At 39.6% G+C, this 22,644-nt stretch overlaps 1 protein-coding gene across 5 annotated transcripts in view; it reads right to left on the minus strand.

Moving 5' to 3' along the window:
* Positions 1-2,301: 2,301 nt before the first annotated feature.
* xirp2a (xin actin binding repeat containing 2a) overlaps positions 2,302-22,644 on the minus strand; it is a 39,055-nt gene continuing 18,712 nt past the window's right edge. For 3 of the 5 annotated variants that reach the window (XM_017482030.3, XM_017482032.3, XM_017482033.3), the window contains 8 exons: positions 15,289-15,413; positions 14,843-14,977; positions 14,448-14,510; positions 14,290-14,356; positions 13,987-14,090; positions 3,728-12,704; positions 3,236-3,369; positions 2,302-2,440 (listed from right to left, as the gene is read on the minus strand). In XM_017482030.3, the coding sequence (XP_017337519.1) occupies positions 3,275-3,369; positions 3,728-12,704; positions 13,987-14,090; positions 14,290-14,356; positions 14,448-14,510; positions 14,843-14,977; positions 15,289-15,413 (9,566 nt within the window). In that variant the 3' untranslated portion in view covers positions 2,302-2,440; positions 3,236-3,274. Of the gene's footprint in view, positions 2,441-3,235; positions 3,370-3,689; positions 12,705-13,986; positions 14,091-14,289; positions 14,357-14,447; positions 14,511-14,842; positions 14,978-15,288; positions 15,414-18,765; positions 18,948-22,644 lie in introns of those variants that run through there. The other 2 variants (XM_017482034.3, XM_017482031.3) reach the window with 2 other exon arrangements.

The raw sequence follows: 22,644 nt of genomic DNA on the forward strand, positions 1-22,644 counted from the left end.
AATATATAAGTATTATTATAGAAAAAAATAACAATATAAGTAATAACACCTTCTTCAGATCTCTACATCTCCTGCCCTTTTCTACATGAAGCTATTTAAATGTCTTTCAGTGATACTGTAAATATTTTTCATATTAAGCAAAATTAAAATCATTAACATGGCTGCATACTGTGAAATAATTCTAGCTTTTGAGGAAAATTATTTGTGCCATTGATTTTAACCTATAATGGCATTCTTTATAATAACAAATAATATATTTGACTGTTTTTAAACTTAGGTATTCAAATGAAAAACAAAATCAGCAATATTTCATAAAGGTTTTTATTAATTTTATTGAACAATGCATAAGCAATAAAATAGAAATAATGAATCTCTAACCAGCCTGAAAAGAAGGACCTGTCATTGGTCCTTTTAAACAGGGCAAGAAAATAGAATCACCTATATCTGTAAAGAAAATAAAAGACAATCTGCAAAATTACATACAAGGAAAAAAATCATACACAAGCTAAAGATATAAGAAATCAAGTTAAGTATACAGCAGAACAAAGAAAAAAAAAGAATAAGCATAATATTTCCCCTTTTTTGTGCTGCACACCAGGTGCATTATAAAAAGCTTCTTAAAAGATTTGCAATTGTGCAGAATAGCAACACTGAATTACTGTAAACTGAGTATAAAAGATTAGTAAATGATCACAAGCCTCTCTCCATGAACAGAATTAGGGAAATATTCAGAATTTGTATGCATTTGTATGCATAAAAAAAGGCTGTATGGCTGTATTTAAACAGAAGGTGACCTCAGAATTCATCATCATCATCATCATAAAATCTGTTCCGTTTAATTTGTTCCTCTACAGACAGCGATTGTGGATCCTCTTCCCACAGGCAGCTGCCGGCTTTAGAGTTAGAATAATCAATGCTCGTTTTCTCCAGTGTTTTCATGCCTGACACCTCTTTGGTCTCTATTCCAAAATCCATAAGGTCATCTAGCAGAGTGGCTGATGATTTTGTGCTGCTCTCTTTGGTGTTAAAGTCATCCTTGGAAAAAAAGCTTGTAGTCTCGCCAAAGCCAGCAAATATGTCATCTAGAAACTGTGAGGCACTGAAATTTGTTTGCTGATCTGAATGGTGCTCTAGTGTTGTATCTGATACACTCTCTTTGTTGGCACTTGGAGGTGGATTATCGTCATCCTGTAGTAACAGCAGAAGGTTAGCACGCATTGTTTCTTTGGTGTTGGTTTCCTCTTTGGTGTTGGGTTCCCTTTCAGTGTTTGTTTTCTCTTTAGTATTTGTTTCTTCTTTGGTGTTGGTTTCCTCTTTATGGTTGGTTTCCTCTTTGGTCTTGGTTTCCTCTTTGGTGCTGGGTTCCTCTTTGGTGCTGGGTTCCTCTTCAGTGTTTGTTTTCTCTTTAGTATTTGTTTCTTCTTTGGTGTTGGTTTCCTCTTTATGGATGGTTTCCTCTTTGGACTTGGTTTGCTGAGCAGAAGGTAAGTTGAAGTCAAATATATGTGACTCTGCTTTAACATCACCCAAACCCTCCCAAGGATCACCAATGTCTAGTAACATTTGACAGTTATTGTTGTTATTGTTGTTGTTGTTGTTGTTGTTTGTATTCCCATTTGCTGGTTGCTCGTCTGAAGCCACACTGTCTATCACTGTCACCTTTACACCATCTGTTTCTCCACTTTCTTCATTTCCTTTCAGGTTCTCACATTCATTTTCCTTCACCTGTTCCGCATTCTCAGTTTCTTCATTATAATTCATGTCTCCATTCATCTCCAAAACCTCTTTCTCATCTTTTATTTCTGATTTACCTTCTGCTTGCTCTGTCTTCTGTTCTATACCATCTGTGACTTTAGGTCCTTGCTCCAAAGCTGCTGAAACGTCAGTTTGCACTTGAGAAGTTGCTGTTGGTTGCACTGAGACCTTCTCTGTAGGTAAGGCTTTCATTGGATCACCACGATGTTCTTTTTGGTTTTCATTAATGATGTAATTTTTTGTTGGTGAGGTTAGCATTGGCTCTTTGTTTTCAGTTTCTTGTGACTCCTCTTTAGGGGGCCAAGTAGGCTTCACTACTTTGAGCTCTTCTTCCAGAGTAAAGCTCTTCTTTGGTGTTTCACTCTGAGGTGGCCAAACAATTGCAATTTTACTTTTTGGCTTTTTGGCATTATCATCCAACTCACTTGCATCTTTAATCTCAGCTGGGAATGAATCATTTTCTTTTGAGACGTGCAATGCTTTGGTTTCAGATTGCACTGGAGGAACAGTATTGACTTGATCAACATGAACTTTTTCTGATGTATTCTTCTGATTTTTTGCACTCCAAAGCTCTCTGTGAGGCTTTTCTCCAAATCCCTCATCATAGTTTCCTTTGGACTTAAACAACTGTTTGTAGTGGGGTTTGCAGTACATTCGTCCATGGAGAGGGGCGTAGTTTCCTAGGCTGGTGAGAGAAGAGTGATCATAATCATAGAGTTAGTCCATGTGGAATGCTTCTACATATGACCAGTATATCTTTTTCAGTTGTAAGTACGAAAACCCTGACTAATCTCCAGAGCGATGTTGCAATTTTTAATAGCATCACAACTACCCTACTTACAGTAAGTAAAGTCACAAGACAGACCATACACTGTATATTTTCACTAAAATCAATCTTTCTGGTTCGCTTAATTTGTAAGAATGGTATCAGGAAAGAAAGAAAGGAAGACTTTATTGTCTAAAAACACTTTAAATGTGTGACACCCTGGCTAAACAGGTGCTGCTGTGGCTGAATTCTAGCAAATAGCCAAAAATGAACAAATTGGGGTTTTATGCTTATAACATACGTTGACACCTCAACTTTAAAAAACTATATATATATATATATATATATATATATATATATATATATATATATATATATATATATAGTTCCTGCAAAATATATGTTCATCATGGACATCAATTCAGTTTGTAATCAGATACCAACTGTCAAAATGTTCACTTTTGGGGTAACCAGAATTTAAAATGCTGGAACTTTACTTGTGGTTGACATATATGCAAAAGAGCCACAGTTCATTTCAGGAAAGCCTGTAGTTTTCAGAAACATATATATCGTAGAAAATGTCAACATTTCAACCTACGAAGAGTTTCTCTGGCCACCACACATATACAAGCACAATACAGTGAACTTATTTTCTTCGCATATCCCATTAGGTTTAAATATGCTGTATACTAGTAAATTGTTATGATAATTTACCTGAGCTTGCTATTGCAGTGGGCACACCTGAAGCAACTTTTATGAAAGTTTTGTTTGTCTGCTATGAGACACTCCATGGGATACACCCTCTTCCGACATACCCGACAAAGTTCGTTGTCTGGCACCCTTATTTTCTGTAAGAGAGAAAGTAGAAATAGAAGGAAATCAAATACTATTTTAAAAATTTTGAATATAAATATAAATGCAAGCATGTCAATGGCAGTTATCATGTTAATATAATAGCCGAGCAACAAGAAAAACAAGTAAAATGTGCAAATGCAAGGGTTACTGGTGTAGTACAGTGCATTCAAACAAATGTCCACATGAACTGTAGTTGTTTTTTTCAAAATAAAATCCAGTGGGGAAACTGCTTTAAAATTATTCAAAATTCCTATCCACAAGTACAGCAACACTTCATAAACACACCAGTGTTGTTTTAGTAAACACGCCTTACACTCGTTAGTGTTTCCATGCCTCGTCACACAATTTTACCGGTGATGACAGTGTGTTGTTGATGTGATACACTCTGAGAGGTATGCTGTTCCAAGGCACTGAATCCCAGGTTCTTGAAAACATTTTCACTGTCTGCCCAGGACTGCTGGAAATTCTTCAGAAGTTGTTCTGCTGAAGCCTCAGGTGGGACATCTAGGACCTGAACCTTCCCTCGTACCACATCAGCATATGTTGGTGGATCACGACGTGTGGTTACACTCTGAGAATGAGAGCTATTCTGGCTCCTTGACCCCACCAATGTGTTACCAAACTCATCCACGGTTGAGTAATGCTCTGTAACAGACTTTGTCTCAGAGAAACCTGTGGGTTTCGCCAATTCCTCCTGCATCTCAATGTTCTTTCTGTCCTCTTTGAGATATTGGTGGGCCTGGTCACCCATTTCAAACACATTCTTCAGGGCCTTGATATCATAGGATGGCATCTCTTCCACCTGGGAAGGTTTTTTCTCTGGTTCATGCTCTGTATCCTCAGTATCACTACCAAGTCTCTCAGGAATAACAATTGGATGCTTCCTTATATACACTTTGGGCTTTGGGGACTCAAATCTATTGACAAGTCTGGACAGGTCTACCTTGGGCATGTCCTCTTTCATTTTGTCATGCAAGTCAATAGGGATCTCTGTCTCGTTGTCCTCTTCTGGCCCCAGTCGTACTGGGATATCAATGGGATCCTTCCGCAAATAGTGGCGGTTTGTTTCTGCCCTCTGAGCCTCCTCAAAAAACTCTTTCTTGTCTTTTACACTCATCATGGAGTCTGCACTGGCCTCCATGGATGACTGCAGCATTGATGACTCCATCATGTGGGTCTCAAAACTGATCTCCTGGTGGCTGGACAAATGAGATTCCTCCATTTCACCTTGCATAATGACTTGCTCGGGCAAAGCGATTGGAAGAGGGGATGCACCATGAGAGAGCTTGGCAGTTGTGTCTCTTAGTTTGGCTAGCTTCTCTGAGCGACTAATAGTTGGAGAGGGTGTAGCTCGGCTAATATTTGTGGAGGTTTCAGACCAACGTGGTGGGGGTGTTGGGGTAGCACCTGATCTGTATGGTGGAGGCGAGGGGGTGACTAGCAGAGGAGAGTCTGTCCTTCTGGCGGTCTCAATGCAAATATATGTGGGAGATGGCGTTCTCATTCTAAGCTCTGGAGGCATTGTTTTGAAATCTGTATTTTTAATGTCTTGAACAGTCTTCTCCATAATTTTTTTCTGAGATTCCAATTTAGCTGAACCAATGCTTATTTTTGATATTTTCTGTGTTGTGCCACCAACAGCTTTCTTCTCCTCTACTGGCTTAGACTGTGTCTTTTCCAGTGCAGCCAAATTTGCCTCTAAGAAAGTAAGTTTCATTTGAGCAAGGTTCCTCACATACACAATGATCTCCTGAAGTTTTTGCTTATTGTATTGTGCACGGCTTAGTTCTACCTTTTCGGCAGCTCCTAGCAACCATTCTGGGATCATACTCAACATTATTTTGACTGACCTGGCATCCATTTTCCCCCCTGATTCCTGCATCACCTTGATATGACTCAGCAATTTTTGCATCTCCTCATACTTCTGGATATCTGAGGTCTCGACTGCAGTTTCCTTAATCTCCATCTGGCAGGACTCTTTTTGTGGGTGCTGTTTAGTGGCCTCCACCTCACCTACAGACATTTCAGAACCCCTTATTTGTTTCTTGATCTGAAATTTTCCCTTTTGTTGAATATTTTGCTGCTGAACTGAGCTGTGACTGACCACCTTCTCTTCGTGTACCAGTACATGTTCCTCCCTAATAGCCTGCTGAGACTGAACAACTGTGGTTTGTCCGGACCCTTGCAGATGACCCTCCGTGGACATGGCTGGTAGAATATGATGCATCACAACTGATGATTTTGGTGCCACAGCAGGCAGCTGCTTTTTTGGCTTTTGTTTGGCTTTTTTCAGATCTATTTCCTGCTTTGTGTCCTTGGTAATTTGGTCTACTTGCTCTTGCTTTTCCATTTTGTAGCAACTCTGATCTGCACAGACATGAGATATAGTTGTTTGCTCTTTCTGGGTTGATTCCTTCTTTTCTTCTAAATTCTCTTGATTGGGCATCTTAAATGTTTTAACTTTGAAGCTTGGGGTCACTTTTGGAATCTTTGTAGGCTGTGGGAGAGCCTTCTTTGTTTCTACAGTTACGGTTTCTTCAGCTTTTATAGAGTTAGTAGGTTGACACTGAACATTTGCTGAGATTTGCTGTGTAGATTGAACTTGGGTAATGGTTTGCATAGATGTAGTTGTGTGAGAACTTGGCTTTACATGTTCATGGTGCTCGGTTGCTGGTAAAGGAGGGATTTGTGATGCTGGCTGAACTTTGATTTCAGCTGTAGATTGGGTGACTTGCTTTTTATCTGTAGTAACAGCAGTTTTCTTACCTAATTTGGGAAAGGAAGGTTTACTCAACTGAAAGGTTGGAGGGACCTTTTGCAGGGGTTGGGGCTGAGCCTGTATTCCTGTGACTGGCCCTTTGGGCACTGTGACTGGCTCTAATTCACTAGGATGTACCTGCTGTGTTTCAAGTGTAATTTGTGACTGCGCAAGTTTCTCTGTGGTCAAATCTGCATCAGTATACACCACATCTAAGTCATGAATCTGAATGTTTTCAGGAGGAGATGTTGGAGTAGACCCTGTCTTACTCTTCTCAGAATCATCTCTTTGTTTGCGGTATCTTTCTTCTGCCAGCATGAGTGGTGTTTTGAATTTACTTGCATAAGGTCTGGGCTTTGGATCAGTAGCAGGCTCTGGGGGTGCTGGAAGTTTAATTGGAGGAATAAATACTTTTTTAGGTCGAGGGGGTTCCTCGGGCTTTGATGTGTGCACTGGGATTGTTGAGGGAAGTTCAGTGACTGGTGGAAGTGGCATCTCGGGTGACTTTTCATCATGCTTTTTCACCCTTGTTTTGGTTTCTGTGACTGTAGTAATATGTTTAGCTTCTTTTCCCTTCTGTTCGAGCACAGAAGGTTGTGGAGGAGATGGTGGGGGAGCAGGAGCAGTTTGTTTTTTCTGCCACTTAGCCTTGGGTGGATCTGACTGCTTAGGAGGCTCAGGCTTAGGCACTTTGAATAGAGGACGGCCCTTTGGCTTTCCAGGATTTGGCTGGGTCACTGAGTTGAGTTCTTGTTGTGATGGAGGAGGTGGGAGGAAGTCTTGTTGAGGTGGGGGAAAGAATTCAGCTTCCGCTTCAATGGCAGGTGGAGGAGGTGGTGGTGGAAGGGAAGGATCGCTATCCTGCCTCATGGCCAGATCAGGACGAGGAGAGATGGAAGGCTCTGTGACTGGAGATGGAGGAGGAGGAAGAGAGAACTCAGACTCAGAAGGTGGCGGAGGAGATGTTGGAGGAGGGGGGAAGTGAATTTCTGGTGGGGATTTCTTTTTGATCATTCCCTTTGGATTCAAGTTGCAATTCAGACTCTTGATGTTCTGCTCAGTCTTTAGACTCTTCACATTTTGTTCTGATTTTAAATTCTTGGTGTTCTTTTGTGTACTGGTGGTGTGCTCTGTTGTTACCTTGGTCTGAACCTGTGTGACTGTCTTTATTTCTTGTGTTTGCTTTGTGGTTTGAGTTGTTTGTTTTGTCTCTTTCGTGTCACACTTAGCAGAGCACACAGCTGCACTTTGATCTTTTTTCTCACCTGCCTGTTTTCCCACACGTTTTGTTATGATTACAGAACCAGGGTTTTGCTTTTGTTTTAGCTGCTGCTCTTTTACATGTATCTTACGTGAGAACTGGGATGATTCTGACTGGCCGATTGATGTCATATGATTGGTTTCAGAACTTTGCTCTTGAGTGAAGATCTGACTTTGATCAGATTTCACCTCTGCTTGCTTTTGTGTACCTACACCTGTTTCAATTCTCTTGGGCATATTTTTTGAAGGGGGTGGATTGGAAGGCTCAGCCCTGGGTGTAGCAGGGCATTCACAAGCCTCTTCTTGAGTATACACTGAAATACTTTTGGAAGTTTTAATTCTACTGGAAGGATTTGTTTTTGATTTATGACTTGATTGTTCTTTCTTCTTCATAAGACATTTGATGGTCCCATGAACATCTCCCTTCATCACCTCCTCCTTCTCTATCTGGGTTTGTTCCTGCTCATAAAGAGATTTTATTGACATTTTAACATCACCTTCTGTGCTAGCTCTTCTTTGCATAGGAGGTGAGGATACTGGTTCCAGTAGGAGCTGGATGGTGCCCTTTACATCACCCTGTTCACTCACTTGATGCTGGATGAGTTTCTTCTCAGTTGATGCTTCCTGTAAATTCAGTAAAGCTGCCTGGATGTCACCTCTAACAACTTCCTCTTTCTCAACCTCTTTTACTGCCTGCTTTGCCTCTTCAAGGGATTTTAAAGTTCCCTTAATATCACCAGCCACTACATCCTCAATAATGACTTCATTCTTAGCAGTGGTTGAACGTTCAAGACTTTCAAGGGCTCCCCTGATGTCCCCACGGACAATCTCAGGTTTCTCCATTTCTTTGAGTTGGTTCTGCGCTTCTTCCAAAGATCTGAGTGTGGTGTTGATGTTGCCTTTGACCACCTCCTCTTTTTCAACAACTTTGTGCTGATTCACTGCTTGTGTAAGTGAGTCAAGTGCTGCTCTCAAGTCTCCCTTTACAATCTCCTCCTTCTCAACATTGTGCAAAGACAGGACTGGTTCCGTCATAAAAACTTGCACTGTGTTGTGAACATCCCCAGGAACAATATCATCTTCAGCTACAGTTCGTCCAATTGCATGATTATTGTTCCTCAGGATCAATTTAGTATGCTCCACATCACCTCCAATAATCATTTCTTTAGCTGTTTCGTTATATGTTTCATCTGATCCTAACTGAAGTTGTCTAAGGTAGTCCAGTGCTCCAGACTCGATACAAGTTGAATAGAAACTCACATTACCTCTCTCTGAATCACTTATTTGTATTTTAGAAGACTGGTCTTTGGCATCACCGTTGTACAATAGCCTATGCAGAGTCCCACGGACATTTCCTTTAACAATGTCCTCTTTTACAAGTCCACTTTCTTCTTCCTTGTTCAACAGGGAGTATATAGTCATCCTCACATCTCCTTTCTCATCTTCCTGAATTAAAATACCATGTTTTGCTGTTCCGTCCTTCTTCAGCAGGTTGTTGATCGCTTCTTGTATGTCTCCTCTAACGATCTCTTCCTTCTCAATATTAACATCCCTATCTTGATTAAAGAGCTGTTTGACAGTTGCGTTGATACTTCCCCTCTCTTCTGCATCAATGGTGATGGCTCTCTCTGTTGTCTCACGTCTATTGAGCAGGTTCATCATGATGTTATTTAGGTCTCCTCGAATAACCTCCTCTCTCTGGATCTCTGGAGTCTCCTGATTCTGCAGTTTGTACTTGGCCATTCTAACATCACCAATCTCATCTGCTTCTATAATTATACCCTGGGAGTCAACTATTTTCTGACTGTAAAGTTCCTCTAATGTCTCCTTGACACTTTTACCGATGATCTCTGTCCTCTCCACATTGGTCTCATTAAACTCAGTCAGTGGTGTAGTTTCAAAAAGCCATGTTGTTGTCTTGACGTCAGCTTTGGGAATTTCCTCACGAGAAATCTCGATTTCTGTTCCATCACTGTCCTTGATGCGATCAAGGGGTTCTTTTTCAAAAAGCCACACTGACTGTTTAACATCACCCTTCAGCACTTCCTCTCGTGTTACTTTTTCCATATCGTCGAACTCGGAACCCTCTCCGCGGATCTTGTCAATTGTATGCGTTTCAAACATCCATGTGGAACTTCTCACATCACCTTTTTGTATTTCACTTACACTAACAGTTCTCACACATTTTTGAGACATGTCATCATTTTCAAAGCGCTGCATGTTTGTTTTAACATCTCCACCCTGAATATCTGCAACTGTCTTTAGAGTAACCTTCATATCCTCAGTAATTTCATCAAGGGGTTGTGTTTCAAACCTCCACCTTGCTGTGCTAACATCGCCTTTCTGTATATCTTCCTCAGTAACAGCTTTGATGAGATAAACCTCATCTGTGTCTCTTATTGAGTCTAGTGGCTTTGTCTCAAACAACCATCTTGCCCCGATGACATCACCTCTCAGAACTTCTTCTTTGGTGACTGTAGTAACTTCATGAAAGTGTCCTTCTTTGTCTCGAATAGCATACAATGGCTGGGTCTCAAACATCATGGTGTAGTTTTTCACATCTCCTTTTTCAATTTCCTCTCGTATGATGCTCTGAAATTTGTTGATCTCTGTCTCTGAAGAATCTTCTTGAATCTTATCCAGGGAATATGTTTCAAAAATAAAACGACCTTTGTCAACATTCCCTCCTTGAACATCTGTAACTGTACGCACCGCTTTGGATTCTTCAGCATACTCCTTGATGGCATCAATTGGTTGATTTTCAAACATCCAGGTGCAGTTGACAACATTTCCTTTCTGGATATCCTCAGTCTGACGAGACTTCAGTTTCTGCATGGTCTCCTCAGAAGTGGAGGTCATGATGTCAGGTGCCTGGTTCTCAAATATATACTTCATCCTCGATACATCTCCAGACTGGATATTGATCTGTGTGACTCGTTTAAAGTTACTTTGATCCTCACCACCTCTGATATTCTCCAAGTTTTCAGTTTCAAAGAGAAAGCGGGCCAGACGCACATCCTTGCCTTGTACATCCTCTTGATTGACTGTACAAGTTTTTAAAATAGTCTCAGATTCATCTTTGATACTGTCAAGGGTTTGGGTCTCGAAAAGCCAGGTACAGGTTTTAACATCACCCTTCTGGATCTCTGTGGTGTCTTCTGTTTTTACCTCAGCTTTTTCATACAGCTCATCCATCGGCTGAGTCTCAAACAGCCATCTACAAGTCTTGACATCACCTCTTTGGATCTCAGTGGCCTCGTTCTTTCTGTTGTCCTCTTCTTCCATGTTACTGAAATATTTGATCCCATCAAGGGGCTGAGTTTCAAACAACCACTTGGCTGTTTTAACATCCCCTGATTCAATCTCCTGTTTTGAAATTCCCTTGATAATCTGGAATTTGTTTATACTGTCATCAAACTGGTCAATTGGACGAGTCTCAAACATCCACTTGCAGCTTCGTACATCGCCCTTAACAATTTCTTCACGTCGTACTGTTTTGACTTCATGGTAATGTCCTGAGCTGTCCTGTACGGCATACAAGGGTGTGGATTCAAAGAGCACTTTGTTTGATTTCACTGATCCACTTGTGACACCTTCCACTGCTATCTTATGTGTATCTGTGCACTTGCTTAGATCCATGGTCTCAAATATCTCTTTGCAGTTGATGACATCACCCTTGTCTAACTCCTGAAGCTTAACCGTTCGTGTGATTTCTTTTTTGTCCTCTCTAATTTGCTCAAGAGGCTTACTCTCAAATAGCCACCTCTGATGCCTCACATCACCTTTCTCCTCTTCCGATGCAACAACCTTTTCTAGTTTTCCAACTTCAGGCAAGTCCTTCAGATTTTCCATTGGCACAGTCTCAAACAAATGCCTAGCTGATGTTACATCACCCCCAATGATCTCCTCTGGTTCAGATGGCCTCTCATTGGTATTATCTTTTAAAGTATCCATGGGCTGTGTCTCAAAGACCATACAATGTCTTCTAACATCTGCTCCTATTATCTCCTCCTTTTGAGTTTTGGTGTTTTCCAATTCTTCGTCTTTGATTTGATCCAAGGTCTTTGTCTCAAATAACCACCTACCCCGATTCACCCCACCCTGATAGTTTTCTTCCATGGACACTCCACAAATGATCTTAACTTTAGTTGGGTCTTTGCTAATCATATCCAGAGGCTGGGTTTCAAAAAGCCAACGGGATGTTTTTACATCACCTTTTTCGGTTTCTTCACGTCGCACAGTTGTAATCTCCAACATCTCACCAGAATCTCCCCGAATGACACACATAGGTTGTGTCTCAAACATTTTTGTTGTAGTTTTGACTTCACCTTTAATCTCTTCCAGTTCTGACTTCAATTGTAGGAAGTGTGACTCGTCAATTGTCTCAGTATGGCCAAGGGAATCAAGATGCTGAGTTTCAAACAAGTATCTGGCAGTTTTTACATCTCCTCCTGCAATGTCTTTGGTATACACCACCTGCTCCTCTTCATCATCCTCTTGGTAAATTTTATTCATATAATCCAGAGGCTGTGTCTCAAATAACCAGGTTGCAGTTCGCACATCTCCTCTTGCTAGATCTGTTTGTTTTCTACTATGCTCTATTGAGTCAGGAGTTTCTGTACCAAGAGCATCAATAGGTTGTGTTTCAAACATCCAAGTTGTATATTTAACATCTTTCCCAGCAATGATTTCCTGCTGCACAATGTTTCTGCTTTCATTCTCATCTGGTGTGTCATCTTTGATGGTGTCAAGTGGCTTGTTCTCAAACATCCAACGCATAGACTGCACCTCACCTTTCAGAATCTCATCCCATTCCATATACTCTCTTTCCGGGCTCATACATTTCCCAGGACTGCTGCCATTGTTTTCAAACACATAGCGTGCTTGCTGCACATCACCACTAACTTCCTCATCACTGTCCATATGAGAGTGCTCCATTTCAGTAATGAAGTCCCGTTCCAGGTTTTTGCGCACCTCTGGGTGGATATGCTTGTACAAGCGTTTCAGCTCATAGAGGTTCCTTTGCTTGGAATACTGCTCCTTGCTGATTGGATATTTTTGGATAACATGTTGATCAGGTGGCTGGGGAGTAGTACAGCGTTCTGGGACTTCAAAAGGGACCTGAAGGAGGTCAGCAGTTGGTGGTGGTGGAGGAAATAGCTCAGTGGTTTCATAATGGGCAGATGAAGAGGCAGAGCTAGAGGACATCGTCTTCATAGTTTTGGTAACAGACTCAGAACTACATCCTGTTGCAACTTTGGATGACACATTAACTGGTGCCCACTGAAACTGGTTGTAATCAAGATCAATCTTTGTTGTTGAGGGAGGAAAAGACAATAATTGTTTCAGTAAATATACGGTCACTGAACAAATATTATAATTGCAATGCTGATTTAAAAACTTGTTTTATAACATATCCACTTATTTGTAGGTAAATTTAGATAGGGATTGAAACATTAGATTAGAAGCCCTGCTGGTGACATCCCTACTTAATAAAAATAATGCATGGGCAGGACTTATTGAAGTATAGGAACAAAATCCTAATGTGTGGCCAGTCACAGCTCAGTAATGCAAGGGAACAAGATACAGTAAGTGCAGACATATTGATATGTCGTGATCATTGTGTTGAAAACTGCTGTGTGCGTATACAGTATATTAGGGATGTAATGGTTTGGATCAACACATTTAAAAGTCAATAATTAAAATTAATTCCGGGAAGCAATCCTAAATTGATTATTGTAATTATAATTGATATAAATTGATTATTATCAAGAAAATGTAAAAAAAAAAATTCATGATTTTAAACTGATGTGTAAATAATGAAATAGGCTAGCAAGGTAATTTGCCTATAACTGTGATACGTAAAATCACTTGATACTTAAAATCATACTGTGATACTTAAAATCATACTTAAAGTCCTTCTGTACCTCATCATCATTCGCAAACTAAAGGTAGTCCTACTCCAGATTCTGAACAAAGTTTGTCACATATTGTAGCAGATTCAATGGCAACATCAAATATGGAGTTGTTGCCTTAGGAATTTAAATCATATTGTATTGTGTAGAAGCCTGAGTTTTATACCCCTAGTCTATACTGGGTTATAAGGAAACCACAACATTTTATTATTGATTACTGTTTGTAACATCTTTTAGTACAGAAAGTTTTTTTTTTTTTTCGAATCAAAACACTACATTTTTATTTAAATAGTATAGAAAATACTAAACAACGAACATTTCAGGTCTACAATTTACAACATGTAGATAAAATAGATGATTTATTAATGGTAAAAACTCTACTTTATTGTTCTTTTTCACACATTCCAGTCCCTTCAGATTAATAAATCATGTCCACACATTATTTTTTATTAAGTAGGGATTTGTAATTAGAGATTTAAAAGATAAAATCAGTAGCGTTTCAAAAGCTTTGGCCTATCACAAAGTATCGTACATCTTGGTTTTCTGTTTCCAAAGATGTAAATGTCCTGACTCTCAGCTCTCAAATTATTTAAAAATAAGATATTTCCTTATAATACACCTGATTGGTTGGTTGGTGAAAGGAGGGGGTTCATTGTGTGATCATGAACATTCATTACCTTGATGTGCTTGCTTGGAGTGGCTTCTTCTATGTTTTTTTCATGCTGCTGTTTTAGTGCTTGGGTGGAGATTTTAGGTAGCTCCTGATCTCCAATCACCACCACTGAAGCATACAGGAAGAAGAGTTTAATGAAACATGCAACACAAAGGGAATCTCACTTAACCCTTTCCCTCCACAATATAAAACTGTAACTTTGGACTACATGAATAAATAACTGTGCAGATTAATTCATGCATGTTGCATAGCTTTTAAAAAACCATTATCCAATATGATTTCAGTTCAGTCTGTGTAACGAACATACCTTTTTCATCAAAATGGTCCTCAAAGCTAGATGCTACATTCTGCTTAATTTTTTGATCCTGTGACATCTGCAGCAACAAACACACATATACATAATGTTAACACTCAATTCTTTTATAGCAGCTTTTTTTTTTGCAGTCTTGTGTACAACTGCTGTACCTTGACGTTGTGACTCTCACTCACACTACTCTTCACACTCGTTTCAGATGAGCTCATCACCTCCTGTTGATAGATATGACAACATTTGTAACATAAGCACATACTATACATAAAACACACACGTGTTCTGGTATACAAGGCTCTTATTGTCCTTCCTGCCATGTTTCACCTTGGTTCATTTGGAAGGTAGCATTTATGGGAAGCTACAGCTAACAAAACACCACAACGAATGTAGCTAGCTTATGCGTTAAATTTATAGTCAGCTTTACATAGCCTGATACCTATTAGTCTAGTTGTATTATAATTGGTAATGTATGATGATGTTAAAGGCAAACATGATGCCTACCAAAGATTTGATTCAGTATAGAGCAGTGCGTGTTAGTGATAAATGTTACCTGTCTCTGCTGGTAGTGGTATTGTGTGACAGTGCTTTGCGACGAGGACGAGGAGCTGACTTTCTGACTCTCAAACTGTTTCTTCACACTGGCAAGCCCACCTGGCAGAGAGCATGCTTCAGAGTCTTCCATGACCTACACACAAATAAACACCCATACATACACGGATATCACTGAGATGCTCTTGCTTAGTTTGTCCTGTAGGCGGAAGCACAATGCTGAAAAACAATAAGAGTGACATGTCTCTCTAAGGCCCTTTCTCTTAGATTAGTTCACACAGTGATAAATATTAACCAGGAAGTGGCAGAGGAAAGCAGAACCCTGTCTCTCGTCTCCCTACCCTGGAAGCTGTAAATTGATAGCTCTGTGTGTGTGTGTGTGTGTGTGTGTGTGTGTGTGTGTGTGTGTGTGTGTGTGTGTGTGTGTGTGTGTGTGTGTGTGTTTACCACACTAGCAGGGCTTTTCTCCTCCTTGCTGACGGCAGCCTGGTACAAGGCCAGTCGTTCTTTCAGAGGGACGGTCTCGACTTCACCTTCAGGGTCTCCTAATAAAATGCCTATGCTGCCTGCAGCTGGAATACAAACACGATTTTTTTTGAGCCATCATGATGCTGAATCTCCAATCTATACACAATGTTCAAAGTGTATACCAGTTCGAAGATTTACTTCAGTGGTAGTTGTATAAGGTACAGCGTTTAATTGGGCTGAACCACAACAGAACGAGAGCTTGTCTTGATTTATAGTCAGGTTCTTTGACCAGTGGGACACCACGTAGTTTGGTTTGGCTCATGAGTATGAGGTCATATGAGATTTACATTTATGTCATTTGGCAGATGCCCTTATCCAGCGCCACATACAATCATCTCATTTATATAACTTGTATACAGTTGAGGGTTAAGTGCCTTACTCAAGGGCCCAGCAGTGGGGGCTTGGAGGTGCTGGGATTTGATGTTATGACCTTCCCATCAGAAGTCCAACGTCTGAACTACTTCTTAGATGAATGATATGCATTTTTATTGTATTTTGAAAGAAATGACTCGATCTAACTCCCATACAAAACCTCCCACTTCATAATGGCATAATATTTCATTACAGCATGTGCCATGTCGCTCTCTGTCTCTCTCTCTCTGTCTGTATCTCTCTCTGTCTCTCTCTGTATCTGTGTGCGTCTCCCTCTCTGTCCAGCTTTCTATTTCTCTGTCTTTCTTGATCACTCTCAGTTCTCTCTCTCACTCTGTCTCCCACTATCTGTCCCGCTGTATATCACTTTTTCTTTCTGTCTCTCTTTCTCTCTCTCATTATCTCATTGTTTAAAAAAGTAACAATTTCCCTCGCATGATCAATAAAGTCTATCTATCTATCTATCTATCTATCTATCTATCTATCTATCTATCTATCTATGTATCTCACATTCTGTCTTACTCTATGATTCAGTCTTTGTCTTTCTGTCTCTTACTCTAGTTCTCTCTCTCTCTGTATCTCTCTTTTTCTCTGTCTTTGTCTCTCTTTGTCTCTTTCTCCATGTCTCTTTCTGTCTGTCCCTCTCTGTTTCTCTCTCTCTCATTCTCTAACTCTGTCTCACTCTCTTTCTCTTTCTTTTCATCTCTCCCACTTTCTGTATCTCTCCTTCTCTTTCTGTCTTTCTCTTTCTTGTACTTTCTCTCTCTCCCCCTTTCTCTTTCTCTCATTATCTCATTATTTAAAAAAAGTAACAATCTCCCTCATGTGATCAATACAGTCTATCTATCTATTTATCTATCTATCTATATATTTATCTATCTATCTATCACATTCTGTCTTACTCTATGACTCATTCTTTGACTTTCTCACTGCCTCTCTCTCTCTCTGTCTCTAACTCTAGTTCTCTCTCTCTCCCTCTGTATCTCCTTTTGTCTGTCTCTCTCTCTCTCTCTCTCTCTCTCTCTCTCTCTCTGTGTGTCTCTTTCTGTATGTCTCTCTCTGTTTTTCTCTCTCTCTCTCATTCTCTGTCTAACTCTGTCTCAGTTTCTGTTTCCCACTGTCTGTATCTCTCCTTCCCTTTTGTGTCTTTCTTTTTCTTGTACTTACTTTCTCTCTCTCTCTCTCTCTCTCTCTCTCTCTCTCTCTCTCTCTCTCTCTCTCTCTCTCTCTCTCTCTCTCTAACTATGGTTAGACCTACAGGATTATTGAGGTATTTGGTATGAGGGATGCTGATGTAAAAATGGAAACGTGAGTCAGCTCCATCAATCACCCCAAATATATAGAGGATTAACTTCATCACTGCCACAAAGATTTTAGATTAACCTTTGAAATCTTTTGCAACAAATGGCTCTAATACACTGAGCAGCAGCGGTATGTATTTTGTAATAAGAATAACCAGATGTCATTAACATCTGAAAATGTATTTTTTTAAAAAGTGATGGCTAAGTGCTTACAGATTTAGGCCGCTCGCCATTACTGTGTCATAAACCCGCATGCTCTTACATCAGTTAAGCACTGCAAGCGCATCATGTGACAAAGATATGTTCCCCAGGCTGTTAATTTTAACAGGGCTGCTATTTAGAGCATGTCAGGGTAAAGCTATCCAGGCACAGAGAGAGAGAGAGAGAGAGAGAGAGAGAGAGAGAGAGAGAGAGAGAAATGTGGCCTCGAATAGACCAGGTTTTAGTGGCAGTTGGTCAGAAACTCTACACCTGAAACGTAGAGGACACACGACACTCTTTAAACAGAAGGATGGAGGGATGCAGAGACAGATCGCACACACAAATATCAGGTCCTCACATACCATGAAAATCCGAGTGCTCTGGGTAGTGAGGATATCAAGCTTAGATGCATTACAATGCTGTGGAGTAAAAATCTAAATCCTGCTCCGCATCATGTTTCAGAGGAAGAACTTCCTGGACATGGAACTTCCTAAAAGTCAGAAGCGTGAGAATGTATTTCCACTCCTCCACTTTCAATCCTCTGTATTTAAATTCCTCTTGTCCCATAATTCAGTGCCATACTAATCTATTTACACTCAATTACTATTATTTTTATTATTATCCTTATTATAAGGATCACATTCATTATAAGCAAAAAAAGACTGAAAATAATTAAAGGGCTCTTAAGTATCCCTGTCTCTCTCTGATATTTCTAGAGATCGTCTCTATTCTGAGCACACTCACACAGTCTCGGACATACAAGCCATTTGAGACGGGCCCCATTTTGAGACATCCAAATGAAACTTTTATAAGTTCTTTTCTTTGCAGCTTTATAGAATTTCCTTGGATCCCATTTCCTTTCTCAATCATGTCCCAAAATTTAATTAAAACATATAAGATTTAAGTGAAACATTAAAAAAAAAAAAAAAAAAAAGTCAACATGGTCATATAAAAAACAGATGAAGGTTCAGGTTGGATTGTGGGGTGGAATTTGTGTTTGTACCTTTTTTGCGATGTCATTTATAGAAAGTTGAAATAAATCCAGCCCTATAACCATCGCTAGTTTAAATTCACTCACAGATACAAGGTCTTAGTGTTCCAGAGCTCAAAAAACAATTGAAACTCTCATTCACTTTTTAAACACTGTGTAATCTTTCATTACTTGGTGCTCAAGCAAATCCGGCTCATTAACGTTCATTTTCAGTGAGAGCGCAACATGTGAACGCACCATGCGTAGTTAATCAGCACTCGCTAAATGAAGTATTTCATTTGAACACCAATTACCAGACTTGGTGTTACGTGCTAAAAATGAAACGACTAGATTAAATGTGAATAGAACTGGAAGAACTTGAAAATGCTCAGGCGTCACAATTTCTTCTCAGTTATTTTAGTATTGTAGGATATGATATGTTATTAAATTCAAGTACACTGCAAACTGTAGGTGTATTTTTAAATCTAGTCCAACACATTAGATGCCACGTGTTTTATACTCTCTGCTCCATCTCAGTAAAATGGTACTCACCTTATGTAGCTTGATCACTGACAATATTGATACAGAGTCACTTGGATGATACAGATCCCACCTGGAGATTCCAGCTATCTCGCTAAGCCTTGCCTGGTTTTGAGTGTGAAAGAGTGTATGAGTGTTGGAGACCAGCTCCTGATTTCTGTCCCGTTCACTTCAGAATGGCCGAAGACTGAGACAGCTGGTTTTATTTTAGAGAAACACCCCCATGCCCCCTCTCCCAGCACCCCCCCCCCTTTAAAAAAAGATGACCAGCATCAGGAGCATGGTGGCCCTTTTTTAGCTCAGCTACCAGACATGCCCTTAACCTGAAGTCATAGAGAGAGACAGTGTCAGTCAGTCATACCTCACACACTCACATGCACTCACACACATGGTCTGAGACATCAGGTTTAGTCATGCTCACCTTAAGTAGGACTGACAAATTAAATATACACGCAGGAAGAGTTTTCAGTAATCACTCACTGGGAGTTCCCGTTAGTGAGTGTCAGTAAATGAGGATGATTATGCAAGTTTTATAAAAAAAAATACAAATATATACTCTGTATATGTATGTATGTGTGTGTTTTTGATATATATATATATATATATATATATATATATATATATATATATATACACACACACACACACATACATACATATACACACACACACACACACACACACAGACACATAGTATATAAGACCCATCAATAGCTATATTTAAATGATTTTATATAGAGGGAATGCACGTGACATCACGGTAACCGGAACTCGCCGCGGTCATGTCCACTGAGTGGCAAAAAGACTGAGTGGCAGCATACAGTCATATACAGCGTGAATTCCACAAAACACAGGAAAACACATCTAAAATGTGAAAAAGCTGTTGTGTGATCAACTGTGCTACCAGATTCAACAAGAATTCAGAGCGATCTTTTTACAGAGTGCCAAAAAACCATGCAGTCTTTTTTTACAAAGTGGAGCAGTGTAAGTGTAAGCTCTTTTTTCATGTGGTATTCATGTTGTACAATGATGAATAAATTCCTACATATTTCTTTTTAAACGCTGCCTATTTCCATTGATGAATAATGGGGGGCTCATTCATTCATTCTCTGACTGTGTTTTACCTTTACAAGTATATAACGTTAGTAAGTGGAAGTGGTGTTAGCTACAAACTAAGTAGGACTAGCTAGCTTACGGGTTAGCAGGTAAAATTATAGAATAAAATTAAAATATTTGGACATACAACCAGAATGTTTATTTGTGATCTTGCCATTTTAATTTCTCCAACAAATCCCGCCTGGAAGTAGGACCAAGTGTGAAGGCTTTTGTTTGCCTTCAGGCTTTGCTTAGTGTATTTCCCCGGCCTTGAAATCAGGTACCAATTTCTGGCCACATGCCAACGTCCATGGACCACAGGTTCTTGGGCAAGTTGTAAGGGTCACTGGCGAGTCCAACTGCCTTTAATTTAAGCTGATAATCGTTAGTTATACTAGCGTTTTCGCAGCTTCCCCTATTAAAAGCAGCCATTTTGATTGATGTTTTGCCACTCACTCCGGCCGAGGGGGCGTGTTCTGGCGGGAAAGTGATGTCAATGCATACCTTCTACTACTTATTTGCTATGTTCTCTGAAGCATATAAAAGCTACAGCAACTACTAATTTCCTCAAGTGTTTATCATAAAGTGCTTGTTGTAATACGTTCTAATAGGAGCTTGTATGGATGATACACCGCAGAAACAGAATTTTAAAAAATGTGTACAATTATTGTTTTGAAATTTTCTGTTCGGAGGCATTTATTTAACATTTATGGAAGGACTCTCCAGTAAGAGTGCTTTGTAACAAACGCTTTGTTTTATGTCATCCTCAGGCCAGCAGAGTTTGTGCTTTTGTGGTTTCTATGTAACATCAAGAGCTGTTTTGGGTTTTTTGTTTTGTTTTAAGAGAGAGAAAATAGAGAGGCTGTGAGGGAATGACTATTTATAGCTGCAAGAGGTCATAAAGGTTACAAAATATTAACTATGACTCTAAAATTCTGTCCTTTTTTAATAAATAAAATATTACAATCATTGGTAAATTACTGTGGGGCATGCTGTTATAGGAAAATAATCAACTTTAGGGGTAGTAGTAACAGTAACTCCATCACATAACACTGCACTGCCACTGATTATTATTCTATAACAGTTGTATTTTATTCCATAAGTGCTTTCATTCATAAAAGATAAATTATCGAATACATTTATAAAATAATCAAATCTATGTTTACAAAGTGAACCTAAGAGTTTTGCTGTATTCATATTATAACAATATGCATTCCCACATTTAAGAACACATGCTTCCTGCTCATATTAGCTCACTGATCAGCAGCTTAGCTTGCTAGTTTACTAACTTGCCAGTTAGATCTCTAACCTCTGTGCTAGTTGTATGAGGAAGACCGAGTCAGTACAAATGATGTCATGAGAATGAACTAGGCCATAAAGTCCATTATAGGTTCTGACACATGACCTGATCAACCGTGCAGACAAACCCACTTTACAGTCCACCACAATACACATTTGATAAATATAGGATGTAGAAGAAGCACAGGTTCTCACTGGATCACTGTTTTAATCAGCACTTTAACCCACTCTTGCAGTCTATAATGAGTGCTAATGCTCTGAGTCAGGAACATTAATTACAGAAGAAATGATTTCTCTTTCTATCTCACCTAAAATAAATGTTCCTATTTTTTAAAATTATTATTTCAGGACAGGAGCAGCTCCCCCTAGTGGCCTGAATAATTTGAGGAAAAATATAGTGTCTACTGAAACTTTCCATTTCTGAAATAAACACACTGTAAACATAAATACAGTATCTCACAAACGTGAGTACACCCCTCACATTTCTGTAAATATTTGATTATATATTTTAATGTGACAACACTGAAGAAATGACACTTTGCTACAATGTGATGTGAGTGTACAGCTTGTGTAACAGTGTAAATTTGCTGTCCCCTCAAAATAACTCAACACACAGCCATTAATGTCTAAACCGCTGGCAACAAAAGTGAGTACACCCCTAAGTGAAAATGTCCAAATTGGGCCCAATTAGCCATTTTCCCTCCCCGGTGTCATGTGACTTGTTAGTGTTACAAGGTCTCAGGTGTGAATATGGAGCAGGTGTGTTAAATTTGGTGTCATCGCTCTCACACTCCCTCATACTGGTCATATTGTAGTAAAGTGTCATTTCTTCAGTGTTGTCACATGAAAAGATATAATCAAATATTTACACAAATGTGAGGGGTATACTCACTTTTGTGAGATACTGTAAGTAGACATCTGTATATACATACAGACGAGCGCAAAGGTTTGGACAAAATGAGGACCTTTCATTTAAAGGTACAAGATGTCCAGTGTTTTAGGTTTCACAGATGTTCCTTCAATATTACATATGGCACAAATGGCCAAACTGTGTACATTAAAATATTAATACTGAACGGATGCTTTCTGAACATGATATAAATATTCCAGTTTAAAAGTTTATAAGTTTGTTTTATATATGTTTTTGGATGGTTGTCTTGTTGAGACAACTTCCTGGAATCGTTATTCATTTAGTTTAATTTCCATTTCTTTTCTCCATTAATCTTCAACCGCTTATCCTTTCCAGGGTTGCGGGGGAACCTGCAGCCTATCCCAGGAAGCATCGGGCACAAGGCGGGGTACACCCTGGACAGGGTGCCTGTCCATCGCAGGGCACAATCACATACACACACCCATTCATACACTATGGACACTTTAGACATGCCAATCAGCCTACCATGCATGTCTTTGGACTGGGGGAGGAAACCGGAGTACCCGGAGGAAACCCCCACAGCACGGGGAGAACATGCAAACTCTGCACACACATGGCCCCGGCGG

Source organism: Ictalurus punctatus, chromosome 12 (assembly GCF_001660625.3).
Source record: "Ictalurus punctatus breed USDA103 chromosome 12, Coco_2.0, whole genome shotgun sequence".
Lineage (NCBI taxonomy): Eukaryota > Metazoa > Chordata > Actinopteri > Siluriformes > Ictaluridae > Ictalurus > Ictalurus punctatus.